Source organism: Microtus pennsylvanicus, chromosome 1, assembly GCF_037038515.1.
Source record: "Microtus pennsylvanicus isolate mMicPen1 chromosome 1, mMicPen1.hap1, whole genome shotgun sequence".
NCBI classification, from domain to species: Eukaryota; Metazoa; Chordata; class Mammalia; order Rodentia; family Cricetidae; genus Microtus; species Microtus pennsylvanicus.
In genome coordinates, this window is record NC_134579.1 from 180,537,488 (window position 1) to 180,559,552 (window position 22,065).

At 36.1% G+C, this 22,065-nt stretch overlaps 1 protein-coding gene across 24 annotated transcripts in view; it reads right to left on the reverse strand.

The window, feature by feature from the left end:
• The window catches only part of Trdn (triadin), a 380,261-nt gene that overhangs the window by 4,163 nt on the left and 354,033 nt on the right, over positions 1 to 22,065 (reverse strand). For all 24 annotated transcript variants that reach the window (XM_075946189.1, XM_075946182.1, XM_075946106.1 and 21 more), the window contains 3 exons: positions 6,699 to 6,737; positions 3,034 to 3,081; positions 1,017 to 1,055 (listed from right to left, as the gene is read on the reverse strand). In XM_075946189.1, coding sequence (XP_075802304.1) covers positions 1,017 to 1,055; positions 3,034 to 3,081; positions 6,699 to 6,737 — 126 coding nt within the window. The remainder of the gene's footprint in view (positions 1 to 1,016; positions 1,056 to 3,033; positions 3,082 to 6,698; positions 6,738 to 22,065) is intronic.

A 22,065-nucleotide genomic window follows, 5' to 3' on the forward strand; every position in this document is an offset into this window, starting at 1 on the left:
TGGAGAGCACTGCAGCTTGGATCATAACTGCTTTTTCATGGATTTTGAAATGGTATCTGAAATTATTTCATCAAGACTGTTTGCATGCCTCCATTGTTCACAGTCTGATTTTATTAAGCATTTCAGGGATTCTCTTTCAAGCACAGCAGTCATGACAGTGTCACCAGCAACACTTGCAGCATTGTAGATATCTGAAGCTCTCCATTAATAAACCACTGCACCAAATACCTGCAGAAGGCATGGAGGAAGCCATGCAAACCCTACAGGAATTATTTTCTCAGCTAAATATTTAGTTGTTTACTTTAAAGCATTATGTGTAATGATTGTATTGAATCGTATTTTAAAACTGTTTGTTCTCGTCTTCCTGGTGAAAGGTGTGTGTGTGTGTGTGTGTGTGTGTGTGTGTTTATCCATGATTTGTTGCTTTACAATCTGAAAACAAATGTTTAATTTGGAAGCACTGGGAAATTGGGACTCTTGAGCTCCAAGTGTCGGAACTGCATGTGAATGCAGATTGGATTGTACAATCAAGGATCCCAGAAAACGACTGTTAAAGTCTTGCCAGGTATTCAGCGATGTCAAAAGGAACTCTGAATCTTGGGAATGAATCTCTAAGCAACTGAATTGCTAAAATATATTTCTACATTTTTAAAAACTTGAGTTAGAAAAGTTCACCCCCTCACTTCTATGGATCTGTTATACAGCAGACAAGAACTCACATTTAAGCAAGATTCTGCTAGAAAGCCCAGGATCAGAATTATGCAGAATGGTTCGTGATAAATGCCACTTCAATCATTACTTGGAGTTATCCAACCCTGTACCTCTTTCCTGACATAAAAATGACAAGTTTCTCTTTGGAGCATAAATGGTTCATTATAAGGTTATTCTTCAGGTCAAAAATACTTTTTAGCTAAAAAATCTTTTTTTTCCCTAATATTGTTCATAGGAGGCTCCAAGTTTAAGTTCTACATGGTATTGAGAAGTTCGCTGTTTTTCTAATTTAGTTGTAAACTTACTTTTTTGCTTCTTTTGGGAAGATACATCATCAGTTACTTCTAGAGGAGAAAAATTTAAAAGGTAAGTATTAATACATGCAGAGATGTCATAGCATGCACATGGCTTGAGTCTTCTATACATCAGCACAGTAATTATTTTTTATTTTATTAGACAGAATGTCTCTATGTAACAGCCTTGGCTGTTAGAACTATCTCTGTAGACCAGGCTTGCCACATACTCACAGAGAACTGTCTGCCTCTGCATCCTGAGTGCTGGATTAAAGGTATATGCCATAAATGCCCAGCACGAGCACAGTATTTTAGTGGCAGAAAAAATCCTTCTTACACACTTGAGGTTTTTATCAATTCAGATTATCCGTATTAAAAATGAGCTCACAGGTATAGAGAAACATGCTCTTGGCAATGGTACAAACAGGAAGGCTGGCCCTATTGGCTGGAGTCTGCTGGATGGGAACAAACTGGCCTATCTTTATTTCTTGATATACAGTCGTTGATGCTCAGATATAAGATAGTAAAGTAGCATCTATGTAAATAATTCTGTCTCTTTAGAGGTCAATCAATCTTATGTATTGGAGAGTTTGTAGTTTTCTTTTAATAATTCAAAATATCACATAGACTATTTCAACCAATAGTTACTTCAGTGCACTATGGGAAAAAAAAAATTCTTCCTTTCTGGGTTTGGTGTTGTGTAGTTTGCTTATTCTTTACTTCTTTTCTGCTATCTTCAGTTTGTCACAACTGCTCCATTCTATTCTTGTATCCAATTGAGATCTAGTTTTTAAAACAGTGATGGTATGTGGCATTTGACTTATTTCACTTAACACAATGACTTTCATGCCCATCCATTTTGCTCCAGATAACAGTTTGTGTCTTTTGTTTGGTTAATTGGTTGGCTGGTTTTGGCTTTGGCTAAATAATAACCCATTGTGTATATATGCCACAATTCTTTACCTTTCATTCACAAAAAGGCATATGTGTTTATTTTGTGCTATAACTATGTAAATAGTATGGCAATTATTATGGAAGTATGGTATCATTTTGTGATAATGACTTATCACCTTTAAATATATGTCTAATATTGGAATTGACAGAAGATGTGTTAGGTCTATTCTTAGTTCTAAAAGGAATGCTTGCATCATGAATTGCTGAATCAATTTTCATTCTCACCAATTTTATACATTTTCTGTAACACACTTTGATACAAACTAAAATTCAAAATTTATTTTGCAAGGCATGGGTATCCACTTTTCTTGCTGTGTGTTTGATTTTCAAAGTAATGTTTATCACAATTTTTAATAAAGAACAGTGCCAGTTACAGAGCATATTATTCATAGTAAGAGCAACTATTGGACAATTTTTAGTATTCACAGAATAAATTATAAGTAGAAGAGAAAATAAGTGTTGTTGGTGTAGCAGTTCTCGAGTCAAAAGTTAGGAGTCATTCACAAACAACAATGACAAAAACTGAGAAAGCTAGTTCCAACTCTCACTTGCCAGATAGTGACCTCTGGAAATGTTTAATTTAGATTAGATGTTTAAAGGCACAGGGTTTTCTGAATACATATACTGTGTGTGTGTGTGTGGTGTGTGTGTGTGTGTGTATGCATGTGTATGTGTGTGTCTTTTCTAGGGCCTATGTTCCCTTTTTTCTCTTTATGAAAATTGTTTTGTTATAAGTGGCTTTTTTCTTAATTACAGTTACTTCTTAAGGAAATAATTCATTTCCAATCAATAAAGTGATAATTTGTTATTAAACATGATAATATTAAAGAACACTTCTGTATGTTAAACAATAAATTATTTTTACTTGTAATAATGTCTATCTAACTCTTTTTCAATGTGCAATGAAACTCATAGTTTACAAAACTGCATGATTAGTAAAAGTAAATCTACCCTATAAATGTGGATAATTATGAGAAGAGATCCAAAACATTAAATTAATACAAATGAACAAAAAAGAGCAAAACATTGCATTCTTAAGAGAAAATGTGTAAATGAGCAAAGGTAACAGACCCACCTTTGTCTTTATTTGAAGCTGATATGTCTTTGGTTTCTTTGGAATCTTCTAGAGAACAAAAATGAAAGGCAAATCACAGTTGAAATTTTTGTTGTTGTTCAAAGGAAAACATTCTACTTAAAGATTTTAATGAGTTACAGGTTGGTAATATAAACTCAACTTCTAAATTAAACAGTCTGTATGGGGAAATGGTGGAGACAGGCAGAGGGACAAAGTATATGATATGCATCTCATCAAAGTACTGCACCCATCACATCAAAATACAGGGCACATCACACCAAAGTACAGAAAATATCACAACAAAATGTTTCTAAGCAGCAAAGCAAACAATTGAGAATAAAAATACAACTTATGAAACGAGATAAAATATTTGCAAACCATGTAGCTGATAGAAGGTAATCTATTAAAATATGTAAGGAAGCCATATGCCTAGAGATAAAATAGCCCAATAAAAATATCCATAAAAGGTATACACATGTTCAAAAGATACATAAAATGTGATCAATAACCATGTTAGAGTTTACACACCCAGAGAGGATAGGCAACAAGGAGGGCTCAAGTGGGGACACTCAGAACTCTCTGGGAAGGGGAAATATAAGAGATTTCCTTGGAGGACTGGGGCCAGGTGGGGATGGGAACAGGAGGGATCAAAGAGGGACAGGTAGAATGTAAAATAAATAAATAAATATAAAATATTATATTTATAAAAATATAATTAAAATCAGGCATTTAAATTATATATATGATTCAGATATATATTTTTTAAACTAATTTTCATGGAAATAAAATAACAATAATATGAGATATTGAGTGTCAACTTGACCATTTTATAATAATGTCAAATAGAGCAAATATTTAGAGGAAAAGAACATTTTTTTTTGTTTACTTTCTTGGTTGGAAATTAAATCTGTCTATGCACCAGAGAAAAATGTTGGAGTTTTTCAAACGCATGAAAATTCTCTATGTTATATAATATCTAGGAACTCCAATTGGGGATGCTTGTTCAGGACAAATCTAGCTCATCACAGGCATGTAATTTTCTAAGACAATGCCCGGAGAGATGTTTCAGTGGGTAGAGGGCTTGCAGGTGGGAGGTCTTGAGTTTGGATGCTCAGAACAAACATACCATGCAGTGGTGCCCACATATAACCCTAGCTCTGGGGATGAGGAAACAGGAGGAACTCTATGGAACTTGCTGACATTCCTAAATCAGTGAATATCAGGGACAGAAAGAGACCATGCCTGAAATGCCAACGTGAAGAGCTGTGCTTGAAAACACCTGTCACAGACATATAGCTTCCACATACATGTGTCTGAACTTACAAGAACCTGCACCTGCTCACGTGCACACAAAGCGCATGCACACCAATGGGACATATGCACAATTATCTAAGACAACAGATTGTAACGTTCATCCTACAAAAGTTAACTAAGCCAATTAATATACTGATTATTTTAGTTATAATAATTATATCTTGATGCATATGTATAGTAAAGCATCAGATTGTATAACTTAAAATGTACAATTTATCTTACCAACTATACCTGAATGAAAGAAGAGAAAAAGACATTAAATTTGAGCTGAATCTCAAAGATTATAAACAATAACTTATTTTATATTTTGAAAATTACTTTGTCTTTTATATATTCTGACTTGCAGGCACATACAGAATTGCATTAAAGTACTTTTAAATAATAGACAACACTAACACAATATATTGGAGCAATTTTAATTTTCATTGCAATCTTTTAGTACTTATAATTGTTTTATTTACTCAGAGTTTTTATACCATATTTTAACTGGTAAATGGAAAAGGGGTAAGATAGTATTTTATTTTTTCTAATAGAATAGAAATTATGAACTTCAAGGAGAAACATTATTATGTAAAAGAACAAAATGGAAACAAAACAAATTTGCTTGCACAGATTTGGTAGTTTGCAATTAAAGTATGAATGGGCCTCTTTTAAAGTTTGTTTCAGTGTTGGCTTTGATCATTTAAATACTGATGAAATGGTCATAATCTTAACTGATAAGCATGCATAAATAAGGAAAATCTATGAAAGGTGACATGGTGTTTGGAATAAGATAGTGTGTGTCTTTTGAAAATGATGCCAGAATATGTAAATGAATAAAACAACTGTTTTTTGCTTAGGAATATGAATGCAAAATTTCAGCATGAATGCAAAGCAGTACAAGGTCCCTATCCATAGATTCATACACAACAGCTTTTATGTTGCAACATATTCAAGCTGCTAATTCCAAGACCCTTATTATCAGATGTAAGTTTTTTCCCTTCAGGATAAATAAAAATGATCAGAATAAACCTTAACTGTATTTTTAAAACATTTATTTTAATTATGTGCATATTGTATCTGTATATGAGTGTATGTATGAGTACAGTGTCATTATATTTCCATTTTTCTTTAAAATAGTGTTATCAAACAGATTGTATGATTTTTAATAATATTAAGGAAAGGTTGAGGATTCCAGAGAACTATTGTATATATATATATGCTGATAATGTGTATATGGAAATTAAAACAATGATTTAAAAAAAATTGAAGGAATTCCTGGCATGTATTCTCTTAAAGAAATGATGCATGTTTTAATAGTCTCTGGAGAACTCTAAAAATAAAATAGTGGAAAAGGTTATAGGGGATGAATGCTAACAGGAAAGGTTTTTTCTTTAGTCAGTGAGATTTTGTGTGTATGTGTGTATATGTATGTATGTATATATGTTTGTTTTGTGTGTATGTGTGTATATGTATGTATGTATATATGTTTGTTTTGTGTGTATGTGTGTATATGTATGTATGTATGTATGTTAGTTTTGTGTGTATGTGTGTATATGGATGTATGTATGTATGTTAGTTTTGTGTGTATGTGTGTATATGTATGTATGTATGTATGTTAGTTTTGTGTGTATGTGTGTATATGTATGTATGTATGTATGTATGTATGTTAGTTTTGTGTGTATGTGTGTATATGTATGTATGTATGTATGTTAGTTTTGTGTGTATGTGTGTATATGTATGTATGTATTTATGTTAGTTTTGTGTGTATGTGTGTATATGTATGTATGTATATATGTTTGTTTTTCAGGTCTTATCTTCCCTTTCTTGCTTTCCCATTTTCTCCCTTTATGAGACAGCTTTACTATAAGTGACTTTTTTTCTTTATTTCTTTTTTTTTTTTTTTTTTTTGGTTTTTCGAGACAGGGTTTCTCTGTGGTTTTGGACCTGTCCTGGAACTAGCTCTTGTAGACCAGGCTGGTCTCGAACTCACAGAGATCCGCCTGCCTCCGCCTCCCGAGTGTGACTTTTTTTCTTAATTAAGAGTAATACTTGATGAAATAATAGCTTTTCCCTACTTGATAAAGTTACCTTTAAATATGATAATCTTTAAAGGATGTTTCTGTAGATTAGTCAAAAATGCAGCTGATGATTACTTTTAAATAACATTCAGTTATTTTTTCTAATATATCATGAAATTCATAGTTCATAAATATACAAATTTATTGAAAAAATAATTTAACCACATTAATGTGGTCTAGAAATTCCAATAATTGTATCAAAAGATTAAACTAAAACAAACAAGCAATAAAAAGCAAAATGTTGCATCATTGAGAGAAAATGTGTAAAGGAGCGAAAGAAAACAAACTCACCTTTTCCTTTCTTTGAAGCTGGTGTGTCTTTGGAATCTTCTAGAGAACAAAAAATGAAAAGTAATTCAGTCTAAATGATTTTTGTTGTTCAAAGGAAAACACTGTACCTAAGGATTTTTAAGAGTTACAGGTCACTAATCTAAATGCAGCTTCTAGCTCAAGCATTCTGATTTGGGAAATGGGTGCAAAGGGACAGCACTGAACTGCTCCAAAAATAGAGGGGTAAAGTACAGGACACATCACATCAAAGTACGGGACACATCACATCAAAGTATGGGACACATCACGTCAAAGTACAGGACACATCACATCAAAGTATGGGACACATCACGTCAAAATGTTCTAAGCAACAAAGCAAACAATTCAGAGATTAAAAAGACATCTTAAATTATATAAAACATTTGTAAACCATAGACATGGTAGATTAATATATAAAAATAATAAATAAGTCATATACCTATAGAGAAAAAATAGCCCAACTAATAATATCTAAAAAAATATATGCACAAGGTAAACAGAAACATAAAAATGGGGTAAACCTCATTAGTTATCATGGAAATGAAATAAAAATTATAAGACATCACATGATAGGTCAGAATGGCCATTATCAAATAGTGACAATTATTTAGAGAAAAAGAAACATGAGAATTTGGGATTGGATGCTCTTAATCAACACAAAAGATCAGGTGCGATGGCACATATCTGTAATCCTAACCCCAGGGATGGGGAAATAGAAAAAAAACTCTGGAATTTTCTGATAACTAGTCTTCCCCAAACAAAAACATCAGGGTCAGTAAAAGACCCTGCCTCAAAAGCCAAGGTGGGGAGCTATGGAAGAAAACACCTGAAATGGACCTGAAGATTCAACATGTATATGCGCACACCTACAACGTCCTACAATACACATGTACACAGAAAAACACATCACACACAAACACACTTCTCTAAGACAGCAGATTGTAATGTAAATTTCTTAGTAAAACACTTAACTGAGCCAATTAATATGCTAATTAGCTTAGTCATGATGATTATATCCTGATGCATATGTATATTAAACCTTCACATTGTACACCTCAAAATGTACAACTTGTCTTTACCAATTATACATCAATGACTTAAAATGTACAATTCGTCTTTACAAATTTTACTTCAATAAAACTTAAGAAAAAGACATTAAACTTCAATTACAACTCATAGACATAAACAGTAACTCAGTCATATTTTGAAAATTACTTTGTCTTTTATATATTCTGACTTACAGGCACATATAGAATTTTGTGCAAGTAATTTTAAATCAGCAACATTAACACAATATACTGGAATAATCTTAATTTTCATTGCAATCTTTTAGTACTTATAATTGTTTTATTTACTCAGAGTTTTCTTACCATATTTTAACTAATAAATGCAAAAAGGACAAGATAGGCCAGTATTTGAATTTTCTCTAATAGAAAAGAAATTATGAATATCAATGAGAAACGCTCTTATGTAAAAGAACAAAAAAGAAAACATAGCAGAATTGCTTGTACCACTTTTATAGATTGTAACTAAAGTTTGAATTGACTCGCTTTAAAGGTTATTTAAACAAGCTTGTTTAAATACTGATGAAATGGCCACAATCTTAACCTAACTGATGAACAGTTATAAATAAAAGAAATCTATAAGTGGCGACATGATGTTTGGAAGCAACATAGTATGCATCTTTTGAAAATAATGCCAGACTACCTAAATGAAAGCAAAGATCTTCTTCCTTTGAGAATTTGTATACTTGTAAGAAATTTATGCACAAAAGAAAAATGGTTCAGGGTCCTCATCCATAAAAACATACATAGCAGTTCGTAGGTTATAACATACCACAAACTAAAATGAAGCAGTACTTTTCTTCAGGATTAAAAAAGTGAATAGAATAAAACTTAACTATATATTTAAAGCATTCATTCACTTTTATTATTTTAATTTTTTTTGCGTGTGTGTGTTTGTGTATGTGTGTCTGTCCATGTGAGTACACTACTTCTAGCACAGTGATTCTCAACCTTTCTCGTGTTGTGACCCTTTACCACAGCTCCTCCTGTTGTGGTTACCCCCAGCCATAAAATTATTTTGCTACTTCGTAATTATAACTGTGCTACTGTTATGATTTTAAGGTAAACATATGGTATGTAGGATGGTCTTAGACAACCTCTCAAAAGGGGATGTTCAGCTCACAAAGGACTTTACACCCACAGGATGAGAACCATTGCTCTAGAGTATGTCAGACCTCTTGAAGATGGAGTTCTAAGTGATTGTGAGATGTCTTTCTTATATGGTGCTGGAAACTGAATTCTGTTCCTCTGCAAGAATAGTAACTACCATTTAGCTGCTAAGTCGTTTCACCAGTCCCCAAACATGACTCTTCAACTGGACACTGTTCAGAGAGTGAGAGACTGTGGCACGCTCAGTCTTAAATGGGAGATCTTCATCAAGACCATCTTCTCATTTCTCAGGGAACTATGTGGAAGAGGAGCTGGAAAAGCTGTAGAGCCAGGAATAATGGCAGATGGACACAGTCATATCTGATGGGAATCGCAGGAGTCAAAAAGACAGCCCAATTGTTGTCACAACTTTGGCCTGAGGATATTTCTTGGACACTCTAACCTTTAAGAGTTAATAATACACTTCTTAGGTCATGGCAATCTGCCTAGATTAGCTTGTATATTTTGTTTTGGTTCATTGTAGCCACAAAAGCTACTAGTCTGAGAACAGGCTGTCATATGCCTCTGGATTCTTAAAAGTTGTGTTATGATGTTAATGAGTAAGAATGATTATAAAAGATAACTCAGTTTATCAAAGATGCCAACAACTTGAGAGAAAATGATTGGAAATGATAATTCTATTCTGTCATAGTTTATTAATCATGACTAAAGATGATCAAAAGGAAGTGAAACACATGTCTAAAACCAAAAATGATATGATATATATTTTGGAACAACATGAATCTATTTCTATTTACTGAGTTCTGTATAAATAAAGAAGCATTCTGACTATGAGTCAGTCAGGGTGCAAGATTCTCACCACTGCTCACTTCTGTCCCCCACTAACTTTTCAGACCTAATGCTGGGACCTATCCACCACTGGAAATGGCTCACCCAGGAGACACAAAAAAATCTATGAGTTCCAGACATGCCAGAATATATATACACACACACACACACACACACACACACACACACACACACACACACATATATATATATATATATATATATATATATATATATATATATATATATACTCACAGAGAGAAAGGCAGCATATACTGTATTGTCCTGGTCTAAGCTATATGAGGTCCCAGTGCTGAGAAAGATCCTCCATACCTATCTCAGTAATTATCTCCAATTAACAATCATGCACAGAGGATAAAGTGTTTTTTCCAGTGAATTCTCACTAGGTAGAGAAACCACATTTAGAGAGGACCCATGCCCAGCACTAGACAATCAATCCAAAAAAGAATGCAAATGATATTTTTGGATATGTCTCATAATGCTTTAATTGGGCTTTTAAAAATTTTTTTTTTAATTGGGCATTTTTAAAACTTTTTTTGCTTATTTATTGTGGTTTCCAAGTTAGTGTTTCTATGGGTTTTCTGTATGGGTTTTATGTGTCTGTTGTATTTGTATGTGTTTGTTTATGTATGTGTTTTTTTTGTTCAGTCTCTGTCTACAGTGTATATTTATACATAATATATGGGTTTATAATACTAAAACTGAAACAATTTGCAGAATTTAATTTTTAAAATGTACACATTAAAATACATTTCAGTAACATCATAAGAACTATTATTTTTTTATGCCAGATACTCTACATTATGTTTTTACTGAAACTTAAAAACACACCTAAGAAATATATAGAAAATTTCCCTTTCTTAGAAGACAACCATGAAAGAATGAAGACTGAAATGTAACTTTCCTGAAGCAACATAGAAAAAAGAGGCTTTGCCCCTGGTCTTCTAGGGCCTTACTGGTATGGGAGATTCTTCTGTCTATGTGCTGCTTTTATTGGTTAACAAATAAAGAACTGCTTTGAACCTATGACAGGGAAGAATAGAACTAGTTTGGGAAAACTAGACTGTATGCTGAGAGAAAGAAGGGAGGTGTCAGGGAGAAACCATGGATCCACCACCTGAGACAGCCGCCGGGAATTTTAGCTGGCAAGCCATAGCCACGTGGTGATACACAGATTACTAGAAATGGGTTGAATTAATATGTAAGAGTTAGCCAAAAAGAAGCTAGAGTTAATGGGCCAAACAGTGATTTAATTAATACAATTTCTGTGTGATTATTTCGGGGTAAACTAGCCAGTTGGCTAGGAGCTAAAAAGCAGCCTCCTCCTACATCTTACTTTTTCCATCAACTTACTCCGAGTATTTACAGAGACCATCTCATTGACAATGGCCTTCAAGAAATTATAAGAACTTGGGTAGTCAGAGATAAAAATAATAATTCTTAAATATATAATGGTGATACAAATTTAGAATGAATTTTTTCATCTATATTTCAGAGTTTTCTAAATCTTCAACTTTAATCAATTTTCACTGAAAATCTATTGAATATTTCTTATATTACTGACCTATTCATTATAAGATTCTTTTGTGAAATAATTTGGGTTAACACAAAGAAGAAGAAGAACCCAATAGGAATTCATTCTGTCATTCAACAATGCTTGCAATAACTCCAGTAATAAACAGAAAGAAACAATGTGATTTGGTAAGGAAATTAGATGAGAGATGAGGTCCGCTGATTAGCCAAAGCTCTATTTGAGGTCTATGTGAAATTGTACAGGGAACAGGACTCAGCCTGTTATAGGAGAAATTTCTTGGTGATTTGGAGTAATAGAAAAACTGAAGAAAGATGACATTCCAGAAAAATCACAAGTAACTATGAAGTTGAACATAGACTTCAGAGTAAGGAATAGGCTTTAGAACAATGTAGAGTCTCATTCATCCAAATGTAGGCAGCAAGGTTAAAGGTCACAGCAGGTGATTCTACTGAGAAAGAGAAAAGGAGGAAAGAATACTAAGATTGGAAGAATTCGGCCTCTGGGTGCAGTGGTTCTCAACCTTCGTAATGCTGTAACCCTTTATTTCTCATGTTTTGATGACCCCCCCAACCATAAAATTATTTTCCTTGCAATGCCATGTCTGTAATTTTGCCACTGCTATGAAATGTAATATAAATATCTGTATTTTCTGATGGTCTCATGTGAACCATATGAAAGTGTTGTTCAGTCCCCCCACACACACCACAGTGGATCATGAGCCACAGGTTGACTACCTATTCTTTAGGAAGAAACTATTAAGGGAATAGATTGGCTTGATATAATATGGTACTAAAGAAGTCAAGAAGTTAAAACATTTTTAAAATGTGCTAGATCTACAGTGTAGAATGTTTCAGAAAGACTAGACATGGTCACGGAAATTTGTAACTCCAAATTCTGCAATGAAATTTAAATGAGGTATTTGAAGTAAGTGTGGGGTGAGTTGATTCACATGGTAAGGAGTTAAAGCTATGGAATGATAAGGGATTGGTGAAAGACTGATTTTAGAAGCATGACTATATGAAAGCTCCAGGGAGCATATGTCGCCAGAGGCATAGGGAAGGTCATCCCTTAGAACAGTGGTTCTCAACCTCCCTAAAGCTATGACCCTTTAATAAAGTTCCTCATTTTGTGGAAAATAATGCTAACATTATTTTCTTTGCTACTTCATAACTCTAATTTTCCTACTTTTATGAATCATAACATAAAGTCTGTTTTCTGATGTGTAGTGATGAGGTGCAGGCAGGCCTGCTTTTCATCCCACCCAGCTCCTACATGGTTAGCTTAGCCCCAGAAATAACAATACACAAACTTTATCTTTTAAATACTGCCTGGCCCATTATATTTAGCCTCTTCTTGGCTAACTCTCATATCTTGACTAACCCATTTCTAATAATCTATGTAGCACCACGAGATAGTGGCTTACTGGGAAAGATTCAGTCAGACCTGGCTGTTGACTCCATAGCATCTGACCTGGAGAGGAGAAACATGGCATCTGCCTCATTTTCCTTCTTCCCAGAATTCTGTTCTGTTTACTCCACCCACCTATGTTCTGACCTATCAGGCCAAGCAGTTCATTTATTAATTAACCAATGAAATAACAGATAGAGGGCCAGATCACCGGGCGGCAGAAGGGGGCCAGATCAACGGGCAGAAAAGGCGGCCGGATCACCGGGCGGCGGAAGGCGGCCAGAGGACGCCCAGCACAGCCGGCGGGGACCGACTGGGACAGCCTGGTACCGGCTGGGACTGGAGCAGCAGCAGAGGACACAGGCTGCTGGCGGCGGGAACCCTCCCAGCAGCAGAAGCAGGCAGCAGGGACCGCGCACAACACCAAGGACAGATCGCCCCACTACAATTAAACCAAAGAGGTAGGCCTTTGGTTGGGGAGGTCCCTGGCAAAGGAGGAGCCGGGTCCTATTCCTGAAGACCCTTCTGAGGGGTGAGAGGGATCTTGGCCCCCCCGGCAGGAACCAGGAAACAGAGCAAGGGCATTTTGTAAGAGGAGCCCCTGGCCAGCAGGGAAACCTGAACTAGTTTTAACAGACCCCTTAGATAGCATCGATAGGAGGAGATGGGTAGGCGCCAAGGAAAGAATTCACCCAATAATCTGAAAAACAACATGAAAACACCAGAACCCAATGATCTTGCAACAGAAAGTCTCCAACACCCTAACACAGAAGAAGTGGAAAAAATTGACTTCATGAAAGCAGTGGAATCCCTTAAACAACATGTGAAAAATGCCCTTATAGAAATGGATGAGAAGTATAACCAAAAATTTGAAGAAATGAGTAAATACGTACATAATAGCCTGGGAAACCAAGAAAGAACGATCAAACAGGTAATGGAAACCGTTCAAGAATTGAAAACTGAAATGGAAGCAAGGAAGAAAACACAAACTGAGGACCAGCTAGATATGGAAAATCTAGGTCAACGAGCAGAGCCAACAGAAACAAGCATAGTCAATAGAATACAAGAAATAGAAGAAAGAATCTCAGATTCTGAGGACACCATAGAGAAAATAAACGCTCTGATCAAAGAAAACTGCAAAACCAACAAATTCTCATCACAAAACATTCAGGAATTATGGGACACAATAAAAAGACCAAATCTAAGAAAAATAGGAATAGAAGAAGGAGAAGAGTCACAGCTCAAAGGCCCAGAAAATATTTTGAACAAAATTATGGAAGAAAACTTTCCCAACATAAAGAAAGATATTCCTTTGAATATTCAAGAAGCATACAGAACACCAAACAGACTGGATCAAAGGAAAACATCCCCTTGCCATATAATAATCAAAACACAAAATATACAGGTTAAAGAAAGAATACTAAGAGCTGCAAAGGAAAAAGGCCAAGTAACTTATAAAGGTAAACCGATCAGACTTACACCTGATTTCTCTATGGAAACAATGAAAGCCAGAAGGTCCTGGATAGAAGTACTGCAGAAGCTAAGAGACCATGGATACAAGCCCAGACTACTATACCCAGCCAAGCTTTCATTCACTATAAATGGAGAAATCAAGACATTCCAGGATAAGAACAAATTTAAACAATACGTAGCCACGAACCCAGCCCTACAGAAAGTAATAGAAGGAAAACCGCAACCCAAGGAATCCAACATTGCCAACACTGCCTACAATAACTCGGGCATCTAGCGACCCTTCACTAGCACAACTCAAAGAAGGGAGACACACAAATTCTACTTCCAAAAACAATAAGAATATCCGGCATAAACAACCACTGGTCATTAATATCACTTAATATTAATGGTCTCAATTCACCTATAAAACGGCACAGGCTAAGAGATTGGATACGAAAACAGGATCCAACATTCTGCTGTTTGCAAGAAACTCATCTCAACCACAAAAACAGGCATCTACTCCGAGTAAAGGGTTGGGAAAAGGTCTTTCAAGCAAATGGTCCTAAGAAAAAAGCAGGTGTGGCCATATTAATTTCTAACAAAACTGACTTCAAACTAAAATCAATCAGAAGAGATAGAGAGGGACACTTCATACTCATAACAGGAACAATTTGTCAGGATGACGTCTCAATCTTGAATATTTACGCCCCTAATATAAAAGCACCCACGTATGTAAAAGAAATATTACTAAAACTCAAGGCAGACATCAAACCACACACACTAGTAGTAGGAGACTTCAATACACCTCTCTCAGCAATGGACAGGTCAATCAGACAGAAACGTAATAGAGAAGTAAGAGAACTACTGGAGGTAATGAAGCAATTGGACTTAACAGACATCTATAGAACATTCCACCCAAATAGGAAAGAATATACCTTCTTCTCTGCAGCCCATGGAACCTTCTCGAAAATTGACCACATACTCGGAAACAAAGGAAACCTCCACAGATACAAAAAAATATCAGTGTCCACCTGTGTCCTATCAGATCACCACGGATTAAAGTTAGAATTCAACAACAATCCTACCTCCAGAAAGCCGACAAACTCATGGAAACTGAACAGTCAACTACTGAACCACACCTGGGTCAAGGAAGAAATCAAGAAAGAAATTAAAGTCTTCCTTGAATTTAATGAAAATAAAGGGACAACATACTCAAACCTATGAGACACTATGAAATCAGTGCTAAGAGGAAAGTTCATAGCACTAAGTGCCCACTTAAAGAAAACAGAGAAAGCATACATCGGAGACTTAACAGCACACCTGAAAGCTTTAGAAAAAAAAGAAGCAGACACGCCCAGGAGGAGTAGAAGACTGGAAATAATCAAACTGAGGGCAGAAATCAACAAAATAGAAACGCAGAAAACAGTCCAAAGAATCAATGAAACAAAAAGTTGGTTCTTGGAGAAAATCAACAAGATCGACAAACCCCTATCCAAACTAATTAAACGACAGAGAGAGAACACGCAAATAAATAAGATCAGAAATGAAAAGGGGGACATAACCACAGACACAGAGGAAATTCAGAGACTCATTAGATCTTACTACAAAAGCCTGTATGCCACAAAACTAGAAAATGCAAAAGAAATGGACATTTTTTTAGATAAGTGCCACATACCAAAGCTAAACCAAAACCAGGTGAACGATCTAAATAGACCTGTTAGTCGCGAAGAACTAGAAACCGTTATCAAAAATCTACCTTCCAAAAAAAGCCCAGGACCAGATGGTTTCAATGCAGAATTCTACCAGAACCTCCAAGAAGAGCTAATACCTATACTCCTTAATGTATTTCACAATATAGAAACAGAAGAGTCATTGCCAAATTCCTTTTATGAAGCTACAGTTACCCTGATACCAAAACCACACAAAGACCCAACCAAGAAAGAGAATTACAGGCCTATCTCACTCATGAATATCGACGCAAAAATTCTCAATAAAATACTGGCAAACCGAATCCAAGAACACATCCGAAAAATTATCCATTATGATCAAGTAGGCTTCATCCCAGAGATGCAGGGCTGGTTCAACATACGCAAATCTATCAATGTAATCCACCATATAAATAAACTGAAAGAAAAAAAAACATATGATCATTTCATTAGATGCTGAAAAAGCATTTGACAAAATTCAACACCCCTTTATGATAAAAGTCTTGGAGAGATTAGGGATACAAGGGTCATACCTAAATATAATAAAAGCTATTTACAGCAAGCCGTCGGCTAACATTAAATTAAATGGAGAAAAACTCAAAGCCATCCCACTAAAATCAGGAACACGACAAGGATGTCCACTCTCTCCATACCTCTTCAATATAGTGCTTGAAGTTCTAGCAACAGCAATAAGACAACATAAAGGGATCAAGGGGATTCGTATCGGAAAAGAAGAAGTTAAGCTCTCGTTATTTGCAGATGATATGATAGTATACATAAGCGACCCCCAAAAACTCTACCAAAGAACTCCTACAGCTGATAAACACCTTTAGTAATGTGGCAGGATACAAGATCAACTCCAAAAAATCAGTGGCCTTCCTATACACTAAGGATAAGGAAACAGAGAGGGAAATTAGAGAAGCATCACCTCTCACGATAGCCACAAATAGCATAAAATATCTTGGGGTAACTCTGACCAAGGATGTGAAAGATCTATTTGACAAGAACTTTAAGTCTTTGAAGGAAGAAATTGAAGACGACACCAGAAAATGGAAAGATCTTCCTTGCTCCTGGATTGGGAGGATCAACATAGTAAAAATGGCAATTCTACCAAAAGCAATCTATAGATTCAATGCAATGCACATCAAAATCCCATCAAAATTCTTCACAGATCTGGAGAAGACAATAATCAACTTTATTTGGAAGAACAAAAAACCCAGGATAGCCAAAACAATCTTATACAACAAAGGATTGTCTGGAGGCATTACCATCCCTGACTTCAAACTCTACTACAGAGCTACAGTATTGAAAACAGCTTGGTATTGGCATAAAAACAGAGAAGTTGACCAATGGAATTGAATAGAAGACCCTGACATTAACCCTCAAACCTATGAACACCTGATTTTCGATAAAGGAGCTAAAGGTATACAATGGAAAAAAGAGAGCATCTTCAACAAAATGTGCTGGCAAAACTGGATGTCAACCTGTAGAAGAATGAAAATAGATCCATATCTATCACCATGCACAAAACTCAAGTCCAAATGGATTAAAGACCTCAATATCAGTCCGAACACACTGAACTTGATAGAAGAGAAAGTGGGAAGCACTCTACAACACATAGGCACAGGAGATCACTTCCTACGTATAACCCCAGTAGCACAGACATTAAGGACCTCATTGAATAAATGGGACCTCCTGAGACTGAGAAGCTTCTGTAAAGCAAAGGACACTGTCGCTAAGACACAAAGGCAATCCACTGACTGGGAGAAGATCTTCACCAACCCCGCAACTGACAAAGGTCTGATCTCCAAAATATATAAAGATCTCAGGAAACTAGACCGCAAAAGGCTAACCAACCCAATTATAAAATGGGGCATTGAGCTGAACAGAGAATTCTCAACAGAAGAACTTCAAATGGCCAAAAGACACTTAAGGTCATGCTCAACTTCCTTAGCGATCAGGGAAATGCAAATCAAGACAACTTTAAGATACCATCTTACACCTGTCAGAATGGCGAAAATCAAAAACACCAATGATAGCCTTTGCTGGAGAGGTTGTGGAGAAAGGGGTACCCTCATCCATTGCTGGTGGGAATGCAAACTTGTGCAACCACTTTGGAAAGCAGTGTTTCGGTTTCTCAGGAAATTCGGGATCAACCTACCCCTGGATCCAGCAATACCACTCTTGGGAATATACCCAAGAGAGGCCCTATCATACAACAAAAGTATATGCTCTACGATGTTCATAGCAGCATTGTTTGTGATAGCCAGAACCTGGAAACAACCTAGATGCCCTTCAATGGAAGAATGGATGAAGAAAGTATGGAATATATACATATTAGAGTACTACTCAGCAATAAAAAACAAGGACTTCTTGAATTTTGCATACAAATGGATGGAAATAGAAAACACTATCCTGAGTGAGGTAAGCCAGACCCAAAAAGAGCAACATGGGATGTACTCACTCATATTTGGTTTCTAGCCATAAACCAAGGACATTGAGCCTATAATTAGTGATACTAGAGAAGCTAAATAAGGAGAACCCAAAGAAAAACATATAGGCATCCTCCTGAATATTAACCTTCAGCAGGTGATGAAAGGAGACAGAGACAGAGACCCACATTGGAGCACAGGACTGAAATCTCAAGGTCCAAATCAGGAGCAGAAGGAGAGAGAGCATGAGCAAGGAACTCAGGACCGCAAGGGGTGCACCCACACACTGAGACAATGGGGATGTTCTACTGGGAACTCACCAAGGCCAGCTGGCCTGGGTCTTGAAAAGCCTGGGATAAAACCGGACTCTCTGAACATAGCGGACAATGAGGACTAATGAGAACTCAAGAACAATGGCAATGGGTTTCTGATCCTACTGCATGCACTGGCTTTGTGGGAGCCTAGGCAGTTTGGATGCTCAACTTACTAGACCTGGATGGAGGTGGGGGTTCCTTGGACCTCCCACAGGACAGGGAACCCTGATTGCTTTTCGGGCTGGGGGGGGGGACTTAATTGGGGGAGGGGGAGGGAAATGGGAGGCGGTGGCGGGGAAGAGACAGAAATCTTTAATAAATAAATAAATTTATATAAAAAGAGAAATAACAGGTAGATAGAAGACCCTCCTACATCACTGATGAACATAAGTGAACCCCATGAAAGGGTTATTATACCCCAGAAGAGTTGTGACTCACAGGATGAGAACCATTGCTTTAGAGTGAACACAAACCATGCCTGACTGATGTCACAAAATGAGAACTGGCACAAACAGGTCAAAAAGGGGGGGATTTTACTTTGGCTTGTTTCTTTGTTTTTAAATTTTTGAGGTAGTGTCATGCAGCCCAGACTGGCCTCAAGATAGCTATGCAGCTAAGGCTAAGAATACACTCTGATCCTTCTGCCTCCATTTTCAAATTGATGGGGTTACAGGAGTAATCCGCCATGCTCTGCTTCGAGCAGGAAGCTGGAATGATCATTTCCTTATCTGAGACAAAAGTGGGGAGTGATGACACTGTAGGATGAGAAAGATCAAGACACTGCAGCTTGGAGAGATGATACATGCTAAGGAATTCAACATGATAGCAGAGATTGTTAATTTTGTCTATTATAAGTCAGCTTTCTGAAGTGGCAACCAAAGTACCAGAGGATAACTTAAAGAATGAAAAGGCTCCATTTTTTGTTCCCAGTTTCAGAGTTTTTCATTCATTATCCCTCAGCCCTATCATGCTGGGCATCAGAGCAGTTGCAGTGTATGGGCAAGATCATCATATATGGTATACACGAGTAGTAAAAATAAAGGAAATTTGCAATCGCTGAATTTATTCCATGTGTGGATCTAGCCCACAAAATGGTACTATCATTTTCAGGGACACATATTCCATTTCTGTTAGATCCTCTCTAAGTAAATTCCAAAAAACACACAGACACAGACTTCACTAATTGCTAGGCACTCCTAATCTAGTTCAATTGACAATCAAAACCAACCATTGTACATATAATTTTCTTCCTCTGTGATGTTCAGACAGCTCTTCATGCTCTTAGCAAACACAATAAATAAATAAAATCTACCCAAATAATGCATGCATTTGGTATCCACACAGTTACTGCATCTTGTTTCTGTTAGCAATCTGTTTGGAGAGCTGCGGTTCCCAGAGACACTCATTATTAAACATCTGGGAATCTTAGGCACAAAGAAAGGAAATTAGCCTGGAGTTTTGCATTCTTCATCACTCCTATTGTTTCATTAAATTCAGCTCATTGCTTTGTATTTCTAGAGCTATCCAATACTGCAAATTATCTTTCAACTGACTTTCTGAATTGTGCATAAACAGGTTCATACAATTATATATTCTATGAGTTTATATTTTCCCAAGAAATCAATGCATCCACCATCCTTCAAAGTAAGAGTTAGCAGATAGTTTATCTTTAGCCCTCAGGAGGGAGAGGCTCCTCTTATACATTCTATTATTAAAAATGATCATGAGATTTAAAGAAAAGTAACTGCTACAGTGAACAATAGACACAACATTCTTGAACTTAGCTCCAGGGAATAATAAAATATGCAGAGAGAGCTCACATTTGGAATTTTGCACACATCATCCAGTGAAGCCAAGGGTGTTGAATGAAAGTATGTCATCCTTTCAGAGTATCCGTACTGTCACTCTTAGAGTGCGATGACTGTCTTGAGGGCGATGTCAGAATAACTTAACATCACCCATCAATGAATGAGGCCATTCTCCTGTGACTCAAAGACTAATAAGGAACAGTGGTGAACATATCACCAAATACATCTTACATAGAATTCCTCAGGGTCAGCAAAGAGGAGAAAATGTTCAGAATGATATTCATGCAACCAGGCCACAGAACATGTCAGTCAAAAGTGACTGTTTCCTTTTTAACTTCTGGAACAAAGCGAATTCAGTTACACTTCCTCCAAAAGTTGAAATGGTTTTCAAATATAATATAAGAGGCAGAAAACACATTCTTCCTAGTAACTCATTTAACAGTTTTGCTCATGTTTATGCCAAAGTGGAATCTGTCCCTAGGGGGAGAAGAAGGAAGTTTCCATGGATAGTCAATACCATAGTCCTCATTATCACTCAAAAATCCACATAACTAAATGACCAATGATCATTATGCACAAAACAGTATTTATATACTTTAGTATTTTATGTTAGCTGATTTCCCAAAATTTTGTAGACTAATATCATTGTAACTCAAATTTTAAAGTCAATCCAGAAATATTAAGTAATTTTACAGAAGTTAAGAAATATTAAGCAATTTTCTAAATTTTAACAGTTTTTATGTAAAGATTTCTAAAGTTGAGGCCCCCTGTATCAGCAGTCACTATCCCCTAAAATAATTTTGTAGAAATTTGATGTTAATTTCTTTATATCAAAAATTTCGATATTACAATTTTCAACATTCCGTCTCAATAACTAATCTTCCACTAATCATTGAAATTTAGAATTCTGTTATCAGGAACTCTAACACTTCATTTATATAATTAGCTTATAAAACAGTCTGATTTTAAGACAAACAATGTTTCTCCTTTTATTTTCTATAAGTGCATAGTACTGCTCAGTTAATATCAGATGGGGAAAATTTAGAAAAATTTTCAGGCACCAATATCTCTGGTAATATGCTAGATTGCCTAACCCAGAGCTCATTCACAAAAACAAAAACAGAAAAGAAAGAAAAGACTCTCATTTTGTTTAGGTTCTGAGATCAAAGTAGGGGCGATGACCTCAGCTGATGAGAGGTGGGTCCCAGTGTTGTACAGCATGTACAAGTCCATTGCCAGTTAAAATTTACAAACTAAACTTCTGTGAAGGGTGTGGAGGCTGGGGTGCTTTGTTAAGATAGAATAGGACAATGAAAATAGAAAAGAGCAGTAAAAGAGAACTTAAATCTTTTCCATCTCTATCAAAGAAATGGGTAAATAGACACCAAAGCACACACATATAACAAAATTAAATATACCCACAAAACTTCTTGATTGGAAACAATGGTTAAAACTCTAAGTGACTCAAACCTGTGAGGGAGGAACTGAGCCAAAGAATCAGGTCTATGAGTGAGTGGAGAACAGAAATTCCCCAAAGTGAGTAGATATCTCCCCCTGAGCGAATCATGCTGACCTGAGATCATCTGCTGAAGTGGGCAGGGACCTCTGGCCACTTCAAAAGTAAGAAAGCACGAAAGTCCACCTTGAAAGCTGAAATCACAGGAGCAAGCAGA